Source organism: Capricornis sumatraensis, chromosome 1 (assembly GCF_032405125.1).
Source record: "Capricornis sumatraensis isolate serow.1 chromosome 1, serow.2, whole genome shotgun sequence".
NCBI classification, from domain to species: Eukaryota; Metazoa; Chordata; class Mammalia; order Artiodactyla; family Bovidae; genus Capricornis; species Capricornis sumatraensis.
In genome coordinates, this window is record NC_091069.1 from 249,590,385 (window position 1) to 249,608,150 (window position 17,766).

General features: G+C 46.2%; 1 protein-coding gene across 1 annotated transcript in view; it reads right to left on the reverse strand.

Moving 5' to 3' along the window:
- Positions 1–822: 822 nt before the first annotated feature.
- The window catches only part of HSF2BP (heat shock transcription factor 2 binding protein), an 85,034-nt gene continuing 68,090 nt past the window's right edge, over positions 823–17,766 (reverse strand). Inside the window, exon 9 of the mRNA XM_068981051.1 lies at positions 823–1,458. Coding sequence (XP_068837152.1) covers positions 1,250–1,458 — 209 coding nt within the window. The 3' untranslated portion in view covers positions 823–1,249. The remainder of the gene's footprint in view (positions 1,459–17,766) is intronic.

The window sequence follows — 17,766 nt, forward strand, 5'->3', positions numbered from 1 at the left end:
AAAACACAACGTCCTCAATTTTATTTGCCAGTCATCAGGGCCCACAGCACCACACAGCACAGATGGACCAATGTCTGCCTCCGTGAATTTTAAATTGCCTTTTACAACTTTTCTCTGCTTTTGATGAGCCAGGTTCCACAATATGTCAGCTTGTGAAATTCAAGCAACTGTGTATATATATAAGCTCCTTCATTCAGACTCAGCCATAAACTGCACAAAGCCTGTAAAATCTGCTTAAAAGAAAAATGAAGTTATTCCAAACTGCCACGCATACAGAAACAGCATACACATGTGCTCGGGGCTGCCACGGGAAAGGATGCTAGTCTGTGTTTATGCAACTGCAGAACTCCCAGAACCCACGGGCCTGCGGCATCATCCTGAGGGACAACAGCACACGCTGCTGTGACTCTAAGGAGTGACAGAAGGGACTCTGCTCACATATCGCAGCACCCACGAGAAACAGAGAGCGCCCTCCTCTGTTCTCTGCCACAGGACCAGATGCAGTTGAGAAGGACACACACCTGTGCACATCATTTAAAGAACTTCAAGCAACTGTGTGAAGGCCTGTTCCATGATAATGTTATATTAAAAACTGGATCCCTGAGTTTATAGCCAAAGGGCCCAGAACAATGTAAGGAGAGTTTTTTCTCCAGCCACGTATATGCATTGTAATATGCAACTTCCTAATACCAAGTTTATAATACTTCAGAAAACAACGGTTATAGCACATCAATGATTCTTCTGGCTTTATTTATTCAAAAACAAAAGAGGCAAAAAAAATACAGAACTAAAATGTCCAATGTCATCTGAAATAATAGGTTCACCAAAAGGTTGGAAGGTAAACGTGAACTGGGGGGATTAATTATAATCATTAGAATGAATTGTTTTTCAAAACATGTATCTCAGGAAAATGCTGACCAATGGGGTAGGTGGTTATTTAACCTCCCACTTTTAGAGGGAGCCAACAGGTCTCAGAGTCTCCTGGGCAGCAGGAGCTGCTCTGAGAAGGCCCTCTTCGGCTGCAGCTGACATGGGCCTTTCTGGAAGGACAGATCCTTCCTCAGGCTCCTTTTTTGGCAAGGTTAACCAACCACCCACAAGAATTTTTACTTCCAAGAGGAAGTCCTGTAGATACATATCAATTCACACCCATCGCTAGTCATCACATCTGCATGTGTAACGTGACACACGGCTGGTGACTCTGGAGGACAAAGTGGGGACCCGGGGAGAAGATGGTGCATGAGCGCCCCTACACATCACGCTCCAGAGCACGCAGGTCCTCCAGGAGCTCCTGGGCCACGGTCTGCAGGTGGGGATTGCGGCTCTTGGCCATAGCCAGGATGCGCTGCAGGGGCAAGGAGCTCCGGAACTCAGCGGCTGACCTGGAGAAGACTTCTGGCTCCAGCACCACAGACTGGACGAGGCGCAGCACGTGGAGACACACCTCTGCGTCGGGATCTGGGGAAGAGGCAATGCTCCGGTTAGAATAAAACCTTCCAAGGGGACCCTGGGCAGAAGCCACCCTCAGGGCCTCCTGGTCTTTTGGAACGACGGATCGGACAGTTTACTGAACTATCAACTGACCCAAAATGGTGTCACTTCTTGACGTAAAAACTGAGCTCACTAAAGGCACATGAAAACAGTATCTTCTACTTATTAATGTTCCACCTTCAACTATTACTCACAAGTATGTAATTTTAAAATGCTGAACTAAAAATATGAGGGCTTTTCATGTAGTCTGCTGTAATTCTGTTCACTTATACGAGTGCTTTAAAGCACTCACTTTCACTTACTTCACTTTCACTCCAAGTTCAGCCAACCCGAGAGACCACATACTGACGAGGCATCCCTCAGGCCACTGAGCTCTGCGAAGTCACGGCAGCAACACTCAAGCTGCCTTCCGTTTTCCATGGGAGGCTCCCTGGAGTTACAGAGCCGGCAGCCACCGACCACAGCAGGCAAGTGGAAGCAGCCGGACAGGAACAAGAGCCCCAAGCAAGCTGTAACCCTGACACCACGGATCCCCTTCTCCTCACCGTGGCTCTCCAATGGGAACGTTAAACATGCCATGCAGTCATTTCTTCATTAGACTCTGTAATAGGAACCAGACTCAAAATCTGCACCTCTTTCCTAGCACTACACTTTAAAAACCTTTAAGCTGTAAGTGGATTGAAGACAGTAGACTAAACAAGCACTCAGTGGGTACTGCCATGGAACAAACACACACAGACACAGACACACACACACACACACACACCCCACACCTCCCTCCCCACCGCCCTGCCCCGAGCCCTTCTGTACTGAACAAAAGCATCGAGACACATTAAGACTGCTGTGCTGGGAGGCAGAAACCTCCCTGGGTCCAGACCGTGAAATCCTTCTGTCTGGGGGGACGGGAAGGAAACTCTCTGGCACAAAAACAACCAAAGACACAGCAGAGCGGCTGCCACGGGAAGGAGGACAGGATCTCTGTGAAGGCGCCCACTCGGATGGAGGCATAAGAGGGAGCTCCCCTCACTCACCCCACGACCTGCAGTGGCCCAGCAAACACCCAGCAGCCAAGGAGAGCAGTCTACGGCAGGGAGCAAAAGCACGGAAGGGGATCCCTCTGGGACACAGACCAAAGGGAAGGCCCTCAGCTGAGGCTGGAGACTGCTCTGGCCACTCACTCCGCACCGTCAGCACAGGAAGGAGACGTTCTGAAAGCAGCAGTGCAGAGGCAACCACAGCAATGAACCCCAAGCCCAGCCCAGCCCCGACACCACCACCCCAGCAGAACAGGACCTGTAAATTTACCTCATTCTCTCCTGCAGAGGCTGGCATGCAGGCCAGAGTCAGCCCATGTTTCCACACAGGCTGTGAGTTAAGGGTGTCTGTTACCTTTTTAAAGGGTTATTTTAAAAGAAAACAAACAGAAGAATAATATACAACAGAAACCACACGTGATTCTCAAAGTTCAAAATAGTTACCAGCTAGCTCACTACAGGAAAAGCCTACTGACCTCCACTCTACTGCTCTACACACAAGGCCCACCATTCATTCAGAAATTATAGTGACAAAGCAAGGGGAATAAAACTCCACTGAAGTAATAATCAACAGAACCAGACTCAGAGATAACCTAGATGTAGAAACAACTAGAAAAGGAATTTGAAATAAATATGATCAATAGATGGGAAAACACTGTTTTAGGGCTCTTGCAATATACTTGAAGCAGTACATTATTATGTAAAGATTTTTAATGTTTTAATTTAAAATCAACTCTGATTAATTAACACAGTTAATAATAATTCAGTTCAATTTAGTTCAGTCACTCAGTCATGTTTGACTCTTTGGAACGCCATGGACTGCAGCATGCCAGACTTCCCTGTCTATCACCAACTCCTGGAACTTGCTCAAACTCATGTCCATTGAGTCAGTGATGCCATCCAACCATCTCATCCTCTGTTGTCCCCTTCTCCTCCTGCCCTCAGTCTTTCCTTTCCCAGCATCAGGGTCTTTTCCAATGAGTCAGTTCTTCCCATCAGGTGGCCAAAGTATTGGAGCTTCAGTTTCAGCATCAGTCCTTCCAATAAATATTCAATACTGATTTCCTTTAGGATTGACTGATTTGATCTCCTTGCAGTCCAAGGAACTCTCAAGAGTCTTCTCCAACACCACAGTTCAAAAGCAGCAATTCTTTGGTGTTCAGCCTGTTTCAACTCTCATATTCATACATGACTACTGGAAAAACCATAGCTTTGACTATACAGACCTTTGTCAGCAAAGTAATGCCTCTGCTAGGTTTGTCATAGCTTTTCGTCCAAGGAATAAGCATCTTTTAATTTCATGGCTGCAGTCACCATCTGCAGTGGTTTTGGAGCCCAAGAAAAGAAAGTGTCACTGTTTCCCCATCTATTTGCCATGAAGTGATAGGGCCAATGCCATGATCTTCGTTTTTTGAATGTTGAGTTTTAAGTCAGCTTTTTCACTCTCCTCTTTCACTTCCATCAAGAGGATCTTTAGTTCCTCTTTGCTTTCTGCCATAAGGGTAGTATCATCTGCATTATCTGAAGTTATTGATATTTCTCCCAGCAATCTTGATTCCAGCTTGTGCTTCATCGAGCCTGGCTTTTCGTATGATGTAATCTCAATTAAAGATCGTATTATTAACCCTAGGGCAAATACTAAAAAAAAAACCCAAAACTTTAAAATGTAAATGATAAGAGGACAGTGCAGATAGAATAGTAAATACTCAATCCAACAGCAGACAAAAAAGAGGGAAAAGAAACAACTAGAAGTATTTCTGTATAAATTAGCTGAAAACTGTATAAACATTGATTGAAAGATAGAGAATACACAGGATGAATTAGGAGATTGGGATTGACATATTTTGTTGTTGTTCAGTCGCTCAATCATGTCTGACTCCGTATAAAACAGGTAACTAATGAGAATCTATAGCACAGGGAACTCTACTCAGTGCTCTGTGGCGACCTAAATGGAAAGGAAATCTAAAAAAGGTGGATATATGCAGATGAATAAATGATTTACTATGCTGCACAGCAGAAACTAAACAACAGTGTAAAGCAACTGTACTCCAGTAAAAAAGTTTTAAAAGATATAGAATGCATAAAACATCAAGACTCAATTATACATTATCTACAAGGCACCTAAAATACACAGGTTAAAAATGAAAGCATATAAAAAAACACGCCATGCAAACACTAATTAAAAGAAGCCTGCAAAGCCTGTATTATCAGACAATGTAGACTTCAGAACAAAAAATATTACCACGTGCTTAGGAGGGTCATTGTATAATTATAAAGAGGTCAGTGGATCAAAAAGACATAGCCGACTTAATTAGGTATGTATCTAACAACAGAGTTTCAAAAGAAACAAAGCAATATATGATAGATGCTGTTGCTGTTATTCAGGTGCTAAGTTGTATCTGACTCTTTGCCACCCTATGAACCACTGCATGCCAGGCCTCTCTGTCCTTCACCATCTCCCTGAGTTTGCTCAAACTCATGTCCACTGAGTTAGTGATGCCATCCAACCATCTCATCATCCTCTGTCGTCCCCTTCTCCTCCTGCCCTCAGTCTTTCCCAGCATCAGGATCTTTTCTAATAAGTCAGCTCTTCACATCAGGTGGCCAAAGTATTGGCACTTCAGCATCAGTCCTTCCAATGAAGGTTCAGGACTGATTTCCTTTAGGATTGACTGGTTTGATCTCCTTGCAGTCCAAGGGACTCTTAAGAGTCTTCTCCAGCACCATAGTTTGAAAGCATCAATTCTTTGGTGCTCAGCCTTCTTTATGGTCCAACTCTCACATCCATACATGACTGCCAGAAAAACCATAGCTTTGACTATATGGACCTTTGCTGGCCAAGTGATATCTCTGCTTTTGAATACACTGCCTAGGTTTGTCATAGCTTTTCTTTCAAACAGCAAGCGCCTTTTAATGTCATGGCTACAATCACCATCTGCAGTGATTTTGGACCCCAAGAAAATAAAAGTCTCTCACTGTTTCCATTGTTTCCCCATCTATTTGCCATGAAGTGATGGGACAAGATGCCATGATCTTTGCTTTTTGAATGCTGAGTTTTAAGCCAGTTTTTTTCACTTTCTTTCACCTTTATCAAGAGGCTCTTTAGTTCCTCTTCCCTTTCTGCCATTAAAGTGGCATATTACATATGATAGATAACTAATTATAAATTAATTCACAATTAGAGTTGGAAATTTAATACTTTTATTTCCATTACTGATTTTTTAAAAGGAAGAAAGAAAATCAGTGAAGATACAGAATCCCTGAACAACAGTATCAACCAATTTGACCAAATACACATTCAAAAGAATTCAAAGTACATTCTGTGATCACAAAGAACTAAGTTAGAAATACAGAAATACATAATAAATAACAGAAAATATGTGAAAGAAAAATCTCCAAATATTATTCAGAATTTTTTCTAAATAATCTGTGGATCAAGAAGAAGTCATAAGGAAAACTAGGAATTACTGTGATTGAAATGAAAATAAAATACTTTATCGTAATTTGTAGACAGAGTTAAATCACTGCTTATCAGGGGAAATTATAGCACTGAATGCTTGTGCTGGATGAGAACAAAGGTCTCAAATCAATTTCCTTACTTTTCACCTTTAAAAAAAAAAGGCCGGGGGGGGACTTCCCTGGTGGTCCTGTGGTTAAGAATCTGCTGGCCAGTGCAGGGAACACAGCCAGGTTCAGTCCCTGCTCTGGGAAGAATCCATATGCCACGGGCAACTAAGCCTGTGCACTGCAACTACTGAGCCCACAGCCTGCCAACTAACAAAGCCCAAGCTCTAGAGCCCGTGCTGCCCAACGAGAGAAGCCACACAGTGAAGCCCATGAATCGCAAGAAAGAGCACTCCCTGCTCACTGCAACTAGAGAAAGCCCACACGCACCAACAAAGACCCAGCGCAGCCAAAAATAAATATATTTTTAAACATAAAAGTAAAAAATCAAACCAAAACAAGCCAAGGGAAAGTAAAAATAAAGAACAGAAATCAAGACAAATGAGGACAAACAAAAAACTAGGGAAAAAAAAAATTAACCCCAAAGCTGACCCTGCTAAAAAGAAATCTACAAAACTGAAAATTCTAGCCAGGCCAAACAAGGAAAGGAGGGGAGAAGAAAAGACAGACACAGATTACAAGCGTTGGGAATGAAAGAGACTTCACTATAGATACAGATATTAAAGAAATAATAAGGGAATATGGGCTTCCCTGGTGGCTCAGACAGTAAAGAATCTGCTCGCAATGCAGGAGACCCAGGTTCTACCCCTGGGTTGAGACGATTCCCCTGGAGAAAAGAATGGCTATCCTCTCCAGTATTCCTGCTTGGAGAACTCCATGAGAGGAGCCTGGTGGGCTACCGTTTATGGGGCTGCAAAGAGTCGGACACGACTGAAGTGACTTAGCAGCAGCAGCAACAAAAGGTCTGACCACAGAATCTTGTTAAATCAAAAGAATAGTTGAAATACAACTGGATTTTTAATCACTCTCCATGACACTCTAATCTACTGAATGAAACAAAACCAACAGAAGGAAACCGGTGCGTCCATCAGTGTGGTTGCACGCAGCAGGAGAGGGCGGGGCCAGCAGCTGTCGGAAGGAACTGCCAGCTCTCCCTCCAGGACAGGCCTGGCCACACGGCCAGCCCAGGGCATCTCCAGAGCACGTAGAGCAGGAGAGGAGCCGTTCTCCCGAGCTCCGGAGCTCTCACACCAGAGCCTGCTCTCCACCAAGCGGTCACCTGTGAGGGCCACCACGCCAGCAGACATGCCACCACTGCTCAGAAGTGTCCAGAACGCCTCCTGCAGCTGCCTTCAGAGCCAGTCTGGGAGCCATTCCCAAACACCAGGGTCACTGCCTGAGACACTTCAGGTTCCTAACACCTGGCATGTACCAAGTCGGGCTGCTGACCACCCAGCCGCAGGCTCCCCTGCAAGCCCCTCAGCCAGGTCCTCTCCTCTCCCGGACGGCAGGTTCTCCGACTGCTGCTCAGCTTACTCATAGTGTCTGGCTACACAGTCTTCACAGAAGCTGGAGGACACCGCGCTCTCTGGGTTCTCCTCGCCTTCATCCTGCCTCATCATCGTCCCTCTCTCTCCCTGCTTCCTCCTCCTCCTTTTCCTCTTGCACTGAAAACGCTGGTGCGGCCCAGGCCCAGCCTCAGACCCTCTCACTCCCTGGATGGTGTTCACTGCTGCAGCCGCACAGGCGTCCTCCACCATGACGGCTTACAGGGTGGCCTCCAGCCCCGGCTTCTGCATGGCTCAGCTCAGAAATCCAACTGTGCCCTTCAATCTCCCTTTGAACATGAAACAGGCCTGCCAAATTTAACATGAGAAGAATTACTGTTTCTCCCAAGTCCCCCCCAACAGCACCACCAGGGACAATTTATTGTTCGGTCACTCAGTCGTGCCTGACTCTTTGCGACCCCATGGACTGTTGTGTCCAACTCTGCAACCCCATGGATTGTCGCTCGCCAGGCTCCTCTGTCCATGGGATTTCCCAGGCAAGAATACTGGAATGGGTTGCCATTTCCTTCTCCAGGGAATCTTCCTGACCCAGGGATCAAACCTACATTTCCTGCATTGCAGGTGGATTCTTTACCACTGAGCCACCAGGGAAGCCCGGGGACCAACTACTCAGCCCCAAACCTAAGCATCAACCTGGCTTCCCCTCCCTCATATTCCCTTCCCTTCAAAATCGATCTTGAATCCAGTCACATCAATCACTGTTACCACCCCTGCTGTCCCCAGACTACCACAACCTTCTCACCCACACCCCGCGCCTGCCCCGATCCCCTTGCAGCAGCCAGATGGAGCCTGGAGACAGCCCCTCAGCCCAGGGCCACCCCTGCTCTGCCTGCAGAGGCCGCTCCAGCCCAGCGGGTCCCTGACTTCCTCTCCTGACACTCCCCCACGCCTCTCTACCACACTGGCTGCTTCGCCCCCACGTCCTCACAGCCCAGGGCCACTGCACAGCCTTCCCGCACCACCCCTCATCACAGAGCTCTGACGGCTCTTCCTCCACCTCACTCGGGTCTCCACTGCCCACAGAGCAGTCCCACTTGGCCCCAGGAGCCCTCTTACTACCTTGTCTTCACTAGAAGATCCCCACCACTCTGCTGGTCGCCAGGTCTCCCGAACTGAATGTAAGCTCCATGAGGGAAGAGCTTGGCCTGGTTACTTCTGAACGTCCAGTTCCCAGGCAGGACCGGTGCTCAGGGACACCTGTAAGACAGGTGCTGCTCGAGCGCTCCTGCCCATGGTGCTGGCCACCCTGGGGGCAGAGGAAGGCCCTCCCAACTCCGCGGTGAAGTCTGCAGAGGAGATGCCAAGCGCAGCAGTGTCCTCTGTGGGAGACAAAATAAATACAGCCTCTAGTCTCTACTCTCTTACCTAGCTAGGGATTTTTTTTCAGTAAAGTAGTTGCAGGCCATTAACAAGTAACAGATGAGAAAGTACAAATACAAGTCTGTTGGTAATATTCGTCATGATACCCTAAGGAAGGAATGATCAGTCTTGGGGGTGGGACATCTGGAAAGGTTCCCTAGAGAATGCTTTCAAGTTGGATTTTGAAGATCTGGGAACATAAAGCATCTAATCATTTATCCTATTTCTCATTTTTTCTTTCCAAAATCCAAAAAGATGTTATAATGTCAACCTTTACCAATTACAGGATGTGAGGATCTTGGCTTCTTCCATCAGCTCCTCTTTCTGGATTGCCCTCCAGCACAGACTCCACACTGCCCTCTTTCCAAATCACTTCTCAACTTTCTCCATATCCTTAACACAATACTTCAGACAACAGATCACACACAGAGGGGAGTGGGAAAAGGTCACCTGGCCCAGCTAGGAACCTGCTCCTTTTCTGAAACACACTTGCACAGCAGATGGGTCAGCTCTGACACACACGCAGAGCCTGACTCACACCCAAATCAGTCCCACTTCAACACTCGTCAAAACACATTAACATATGCAGATGTCAGTAACCATAACAGAAGTACGGCCGGAAAACACAGAATTCTCAGAATGGTGTATCATCTCTTAAATGGAGGTAACACACAATTTTCACATCTCAAAGTAAATGAAGGTTTAAACGATAACAACAGCATGGCCCAGGAGGGAATGCACAGGCTCAGGTGGGGAGTAGGAAGTCAGAGGGCCAGGATGTGACCAGCACACAAGGTACCCTCCTAACTGCCTGGCCTTGGCCAGGAAGGACTTCTCACGCTCTCTGAGTCTCGGCCCCAGGACACACGCCCATCTCAGAGGGTTTGAGAGGCATGTGAGATAATACATGTAATAACCCCATGCTGGGTGGAGCAGGAGCCCATAAACGTGGCTGCTAGACTCTGACTGGCTGCCGTGCTGCCTCCAGCTGTGGCGATTATCACACAACTATGGCCTGTCAGGATTCAGGCATCTTACCTAAAAGAGCTTCCAAGGGTTGCCTCTTGGGTTATTTTTCTGGGAAGTTTAGCTTATGGATAGTCCATCTGAAGCAAGAAGGTTTGCGCCAGCAGCGGTTTCCGTTTCCGGAGATGATGCAGCACGGGGGGGAGCAGCGGCAGGGATGAGAAGACGAGGCTGGAGACTGGACGCACAGATGGCCAGCTCCCAAGTGCCTCCTGAGGAGGCGCGCAGCCACACCACACACCCAAGGGAAACAGAAAGCTACCAAAGTCACTCCTGCTGTCATTTTCTTTGTTGAAATTGTGCCCTCACACAAAGAAGGAAAAATGCTGAAAGAAAAAAAAAAGCAAAAGGCAGCAGTGACCCGTAGGATAACACCAAACTTGTTGTTAAGAGTCCTGGAAGGAGAGGGGTTGGAAGACATGAACGCACCGTGAAGATACAACGGCCCCAAATAGCCAAATGTGAGGTAAACCACAAACCTAGAGAGCTGCACCAAGGCTTGGCGTGTCTGATGCACCAAGATGTTTGAACACCAGTGACAACGAGAGACTCACAGAAGGGAAAAGAGGAAAAACCACGTGAGGGGGAGGAAAGGTAAGAAGGACAGCAGACTCCTGGTGAGAACACAGGAGGGCCAGAGGGCAGGGGCAATGTCTTCAAAGTAATGAAACTTGGAAGCCCACACCCAACAAAGTATCCTCTGAAAATCATGGCAAATAAACACTTTGTAAGACAAACAGAAATGGAGAGAATTCTACCCCAGGCAAGCCTGTGCCCCAAGAAATGGCAAAAGTCCTTTAGGCAGGAGAATGCTACAGGTGGAAACTGAGATCCACATAAAGGCATGGGAGCACCAAGAGTGGGCAATCACGCACGCTTTTCTTCCTATCTTTTCAATCTCTTTAAAAGGGAGCTGATTAAATCAAAATAATAAAAATGTATTTCTAGGTTTTCAACACACATATAACAATTTTAAGAGAATAGAAGAGGGAAAAGAAGTACACTGTTGACACTACATGTGAGCGGCTGGAAGGTGGACTGTGATAAGCTAAGTGTGTATATCTTATGCACCAGAGTAACCACTATAAGAAATACTTTTTAGAAAGAGAAGTAGCTAATGAACCAGTAATGGAGATAAAATGGAATAAAACAAAACTACTAAATTCATCCAAAAAAAGAAGGGTGAAAAAGAACAAAGAACAGATGTGAAAAGTAGAAAACAAATAGCAAAATGACACTTAAGACCCCAAAAAACTAATAATCAAATCAAACAAATTATCTAAACATTACAATTAAAAAGCAGAGATTTTTCTAATTAATTTAAAAAATTCAAGGCCCAACTATATGCTGTTTACAAGAAATCCACATTAAATATAAAGAAAAAGGCAGGTGAAAGAATGGAAATACATTTTTTTAACATTTTATATACATACAAGTGTATTTTATACATGTATGTTTTGCATATGTATTTAAATATACTAATACTAATCCCTGATGGCTCAGACAGTAAAGAACCCACCTGCAATGCAGGAGACCCAGGTTTGATCCCTGAGTTGGCAAGAGTCCCTGGAGAAGGGCATGGCAATCCACTCCAGTATTCTTGCTTGGAGAATTCCATAGACAGACCATGGGGTCGCAAAGAGTTGGATACGACTGAACGACTCTCAGTCAGTCAATACTAATCAAAAGAAAGATGCAGGGGCTATACTAGCCTCAAGTAAAGTAGCATTCAGAGGAAGGACTATTACCAGGGATAAGGAAGGACATTTTGAAATGATTAAAAGAAAACTCTATCTATTAACAGGACATAACCAACATAAATGTTTACATACTGAATAAGAGAGCTTCAAAACACATGAAGTGAAAACTGACAGAACGGAAAGAAAGTAAATCCACAGTCATGGTCAAAGATTTCGATATTCTTCTCTTGATATCTGATAGAAAAGTTAAAAATCAGTACGGATACAGAAGACTAAACAACATATCAGCCAACCTGAGAGCTGCTGCTGTTGTCACTAACATTTATAGAGCACACCACCCCAAAACAATAAGAGACGCAATCTTTATCAAGTATGGTGGAACATTCACAAGACAGACCACATCTGGCACTAAAAGGCAAGTCTCCATAAATAAAAAAGGACTGGAACCAGACATGTACGTTCTCTTACCACAGTAGAATTAAATTGCAAATCTATACCAGAAACACATCTAAAAACCTCCAAATATTTGGAAATGTCAACTCAGCTTCGAACACGCACCATACAGCAAACATACTGAACAGTCAGTCGTGTGGCATCACAACCCCCAGAGCCAGACACACCTGACCTGCTATACCTCGTCCTGTGCTCTACCAGTCAGGCCTAACAGACTTCTGTGTATATTCAAAACTACAGGTGCCTTAGCATTCTCTTCACTGCAGGTTACCCAGGGTCCTCAAGAGGCCACCAGACAGCACTGCAGACCCCAGAAGGCCCACGAGGTCCCGCAGGCCACACCCCTTCCCTTCACTGTCTCTCCCTTCCATGGGCTCCCCCCTCCCACCTCGCCCTGCCCCACAGCTCCCAGGGTGCACCCTCCACCTCCACCCCAGTCCTCCCACACAGCTTCATCCCACAGCTCTCCAGGCCTGCCTTCCCAAGGAGTCCAGGACATCTGGATGCTGGTCTAATGGCCCTACTCAGAGTCTGGAAAGACCCCTGGCACAGCTCTCCTGCCCCCTCTAGGGCAAGTCTCCTGGCTACTGCCCAGCACAGAAAGCACAGGTCAGGGCTCAGCGTTCCCCACCTCACCTCCTGGGCCAGCCGCTCGCCTGGTAATCAGCAGGTGCTCAACAGTGTCTAGAGAATGGATGAGTGAATCTGCAGGTGAGAGATTATGGGGGTGAATGTACTCTCCAAGCAGGCGCCTGCCACATGCCGCATGGGGAAGCAAAGCAGGTTCTGACCGGGGTTCCCCCACTTGTGAGCAGTGACTCCAGAGAAAAAAGTTTCTGTGACACATTTATGCCCAAGGTGACAGATGGGGCAAACACAACCCGGTCTACACATGGCTGTGAGAGTCAGTCCCATGTGCGGTGGGCTCATGGCTCTGTAAACCGGCCATGTGGTGCACAGCCCAGAGGACACGGGTTCCCCAAGGACTGGTCCATAACGCTCCGCTCTCCAGTGAGGAAAATGAGGGAAACCCACACACTGAGGATAGACAGCCTAGGAACCTCAGTCAAAACATGAACAGAGAGCCAGGGACCTTGCAGTGACCTCCAGAGGCCAGACCCACGTCCCTCCTGCGCTGGACAAGAGCTGACGGAGCTCTTGTCAGACTGCAGGTGACGGCCGAGCACCACGTGGGGCACAGACCGTGTGCCTGTAATGGCAGGCACCCTGGCAGACTGGCGGGGGAAAAGAGGGGCTGGCCAGGTTCCAGCAAAGAGGCAGGGTAAGGAGGGTCCTCACACAGGATGCGGGACCCACACGGGAGCCGAGGGCCACTGAGGGACAGGTGACCCCAGGCTTCCGGGCTCCCCTGCCTCTAGGCTCCACACATCCTTCCCCTGCTCTCATGCCCACGGTTTCAGAGCAGCTCTGAGGTGGGCAGCTGGGCTTGCGAGGGACTCAGCAATTAGGAAGAAGGTGCTCTGGATGCAGACAAAGGCACCCCACGATGGCTGCCCTGAGGTCAAGTACTCCCCAAGCCCCTGCTCTGTAAGCTCCCTGGGCCCAGCTGGTCTCTGAGCAGACTGCCTCCAGCCAGCCTGCCCTGGAAAACATCACAGTCACCTCACTGTGCCCCTTTAGCCGACGAATCTATGTAGCACTTTAATTCGATAAAAACCAGTCCACCATCCTCTTATCTGAGAAGGAAATGGCAACCCACACCAGTGTTCCTGCCTGGAGAATTCCATGGACAGAAGAGCTTAGTGGGCTACAGTCCATGGGGTCACAAAGAGTCGGACACGACTAAACGACTAACATATCCTCTTATCAGTCAGTTGGCTGCCCCATACCTCCTAACTCTTCTCAAGACACCAGCAAATTGACAAGTTGGGTGTTTATCTTGGAAGCAACAGTCCTTATCATCTTTTTAAAAATTAAAGAAACCTTCTTCTGAACTGTGATAGAAACTGTGAATTAATCCTCTCCAACACCCCCACACACACACAACCCCACACACACTCACACCCCCCCAACAACACCCCATCATATACACACATACCCACACACCCCACACACACACCCTTGAAGACCCCAGAGTTGCGAGACTCTCCTCTGCCTCCAGGAGGAAGCTGGCAATCTGCCGGACGGATCCTGGTTTCCCTGCTAGGAGACAGAGGCCCCCTTGGGAAGGCCAGGAACAGGCCACACCACAGCTGCCCAGACTCCTTTCTCTCAGGGAGCGGCTAAGGGGCTAGCTTCTTCCACAAGCCTCTTATCCTCATCCATCAGAAGGCAAACAGAATGAAAACCACAATCACAGGAAACTAACCAAACTGATCACTTGTTCCACAGCCTTGTCTAACTCAATGAAACTATGAGCCATGCTGTGCAGGGCCACCCAAGATAGATGGGTTGTGGTGGAAAGTTCTGAAAAATGTGGTCCACTGGAGAAAGGAATGGCAAATCACTTCAGCATTCTTGCCTTCAGAACCCCATGAACAGTATGAAAAGGCAAAAAGACATGACACTGAAAGATGAACTCCCCAGGTTGGTAGGTGCCCAATATACTACTGGAGAAGAGTGGAGAAATAACTCCAGAAAGAGTGAAGCAGCTGAGCCAAAGTGGAAACAACACCCAGCTGGGGATGTGTCTGGTGGTGAAAGTAAAGTCCAATGCTGTAAAGAACAATACTGCATAGGAACCTGGAATGTTAGGTCCATGAATCAAGGTAAATTGGACAAGGTCAAGCAAGAGATGGCAACAGTGAACATCAACATTTTAGTGATCAGTGAACTAAAATTTCATTCATTTAGTTCACTAAAATGAAATGGGAGAATTTAATTCAGATGACCATTATATCTACTACTGTGGGCAAGAATCCCTTAGAAGAAATGGAGTAGCTCTCACAGTCAACCAAAGAGTCCAAAATGCAGTACTTTGTACAATCTCAAAAATGACAGAATGACCTCTGTTCATTTCCAAGGCAAACCATTCAATATCATGGTAATCCAAGTCTATGCCCCAACCACTTATGCTGAAGAAGCTGAAGTTGAATGGTTCTATGAAGATCTACAAGACCTTCTAGAACTAACGCCCCCCAAAAGACGTCTTTTCATTATAGGAGACTGGAATGCAAAGCAGGAAGTCATGAGATACCTGGAATAACAGGCAAGTTTGGCCTTGGAGTACAAAACGAAGCAGGGCAAAGGCCAACGGAGTTTTGCCAAGAGAACGCACTGGTCATAGCAAACACCTTCCAACAACACAAGAGATGACTCTACACATGGACATCATCAGACGGTCAATACCAAAATCAGACTGATTATATTCTTGGCAGCCAAAGATGGAGACGCTCTATACAGTCACCAAAAACAAGACTGGAAGCTGAATATGGCTCAGAACATGAACTCCTTATTGCAAAATTCAGACTTAAGTTGAAGAAAGTAGGGAAAACCACTAGGCCATTCAGGGGGGGCGGCGGGGGAGAGTGTGTGTGTGTGAGTGTGTGTATTAGTTGCTCAGTTGTGTCCACCTCTTTGTGACCCCAGGGACTGTAACCTGCCAGGCTCCTCTGTCCATGAAATTCTCCAGGTAAGAATACTAGAGTGGGTTGCCATTTTCTTTTCCAGGGAATCTTCCCAACTCAGGGATCGAACCTGGGCTTCCCACATTGCAGACAAACTCTTTACAGTCTGAGCCACTAGGGAAGCCCATTCAGGTATGACCTAAATCAAATACCTTACAATTATACAGTGGAAGTGACAAACAGAGTCAAGGGATTAGATCTGATAGAGTGCCTAAAGATCTATGGATGAAAATTCATAACATTATACAGGACGCAGTGATCAAAACCATCCCCAAGTAAAAGAAATCCAAAGAGGCAAAATGGTTGTCTCAGGAGGCCTTACAAATAGCTGAGAAAAGAAGAGAGGCTAAAGGCAAAGGAAATAAGGAAAGATACACCCATCTGAATCCAGAGTTCCACAGAATAGCAAGGAGAGACAGGAAAGCCTTCCTAAGTGAACAATGTAAAGAACTAGAGGAAAACAATAGAATGAGAAGGACTAGAGATCTCTTCAAGAAAATCAGAGACACCAAGGGAACATTTCATTCAGAGAGGGGCATGATAAAGAACAGAAGCAGTATGGACCTAACAGAAGCAGAAGATATTAAGAAGAGGTGGCAAGAATACACAGAAGAACTGTACAAAAAAGACGTTCATGACCCGGATTGGTCACCTATAGCCAGACATCCTGGAATGCGAAGTCAAGTGGGCCTTAGGAAGCATCAATATGAACAAAACTAGTGGAGGTGATGGAATTCCAGCAGAGTTATTTCAAATCTTAAAAGATGATGCCATTAAAGTGCTGCACTCCATATACAAGAAAATTTGGAAAACTCAGCAGTGGCCACAGGACTGGAAAAGATAAGTTTTTATTCTAATCCCAAAGAATGGCAATGCCAAAGAATGCTCCAACTGCTGCACAGTTGCACTTATTTCACATGCTAGCAAGGTAATGCTCAAAATCCTTCAAGCCAGGCTTCAGCAGTACATGAACCAAGAACTTCCAGATGTACAAGTAGGATTTAAAAAAGGTAGAGGAACCAGAGATCAAATTGCCAGCATCTTTTAGATCATAGAAAAAGCAAGAGAATCCCAGAAAAACATCTGCTTCATTGACTACACTAGAGCCTTTGATTGTATGGATCACAACAAACTGTGGAAAATTCTTGACGAGATGGGAATACCAGACCCTTTACATGCCGCCTGAAAAATCAGTATGCAGATCAAGAAGCAATAGTCATAACCAGACATGGAACAACAGACTGGTTCCAAAGTGGGAAAGGACTCCGTCAAGACTATACATTGTCACTCTGCTTATTTAACGTATACGCAGAGTACATCATGTGAGTACAACTGCAGAGTACAAAAGCCAGGTTGGATGAAGCACAAGCTGGAATCAAGACTGCCGAGAGAAATAATAACCTCAGATGCACAGATGACGCCACCCTTATGGCAGAAAGCGAAGAGGAACTAAAGAGCCTCCTGATGAAGGTGAAAGAGGAGAGTGAAAAAGCTGGCTTAAAACTCAACATTCAGAAAACTAAGATTATGGTATCTAGTCCCATCACTTCATGGCAAATAGATGGGAAAAATGTGCAAACTGTCAGATTTCATTTTCCTGGGCTCCAAAATCACTGCAGATGGTGACTGCAGCCATGAAATTAAAAGACGCTTGCTCCTTGGAAGAATAGCTATGACAAACCTAGACAGCATATTAAAAAACAGAGACATTACTTTGACGGCAATGGCCCTTATAGTCAAAGCTATTGTTTTCCCAGCAGTCATGTATGCATGTGAGTTGGACCATAAAGAACCGCTGAAGAATTGATGCTTTTGAACTGTGGTGTTGGAGAAGACTCTTGAGAGCCCCTTGGACTGTAAGGAGATCAAACCAATCAATCCTAAAGGAAATCAAATCTGAATACTCATTGGAAGGACTAATGCTGAAGCGGAAGCGCCAATACTTTGGCCACCTGATGAGAAGAGCTGACTCATTAGAAAAGACTGATTCTGGGAAAGACTGAGGGCAGGAGGAAAAGGGGACAACAGAGGATGAGATGGCTGGATGGCAGCACTGACTCAATGAATATGAATTTCAGCAAAC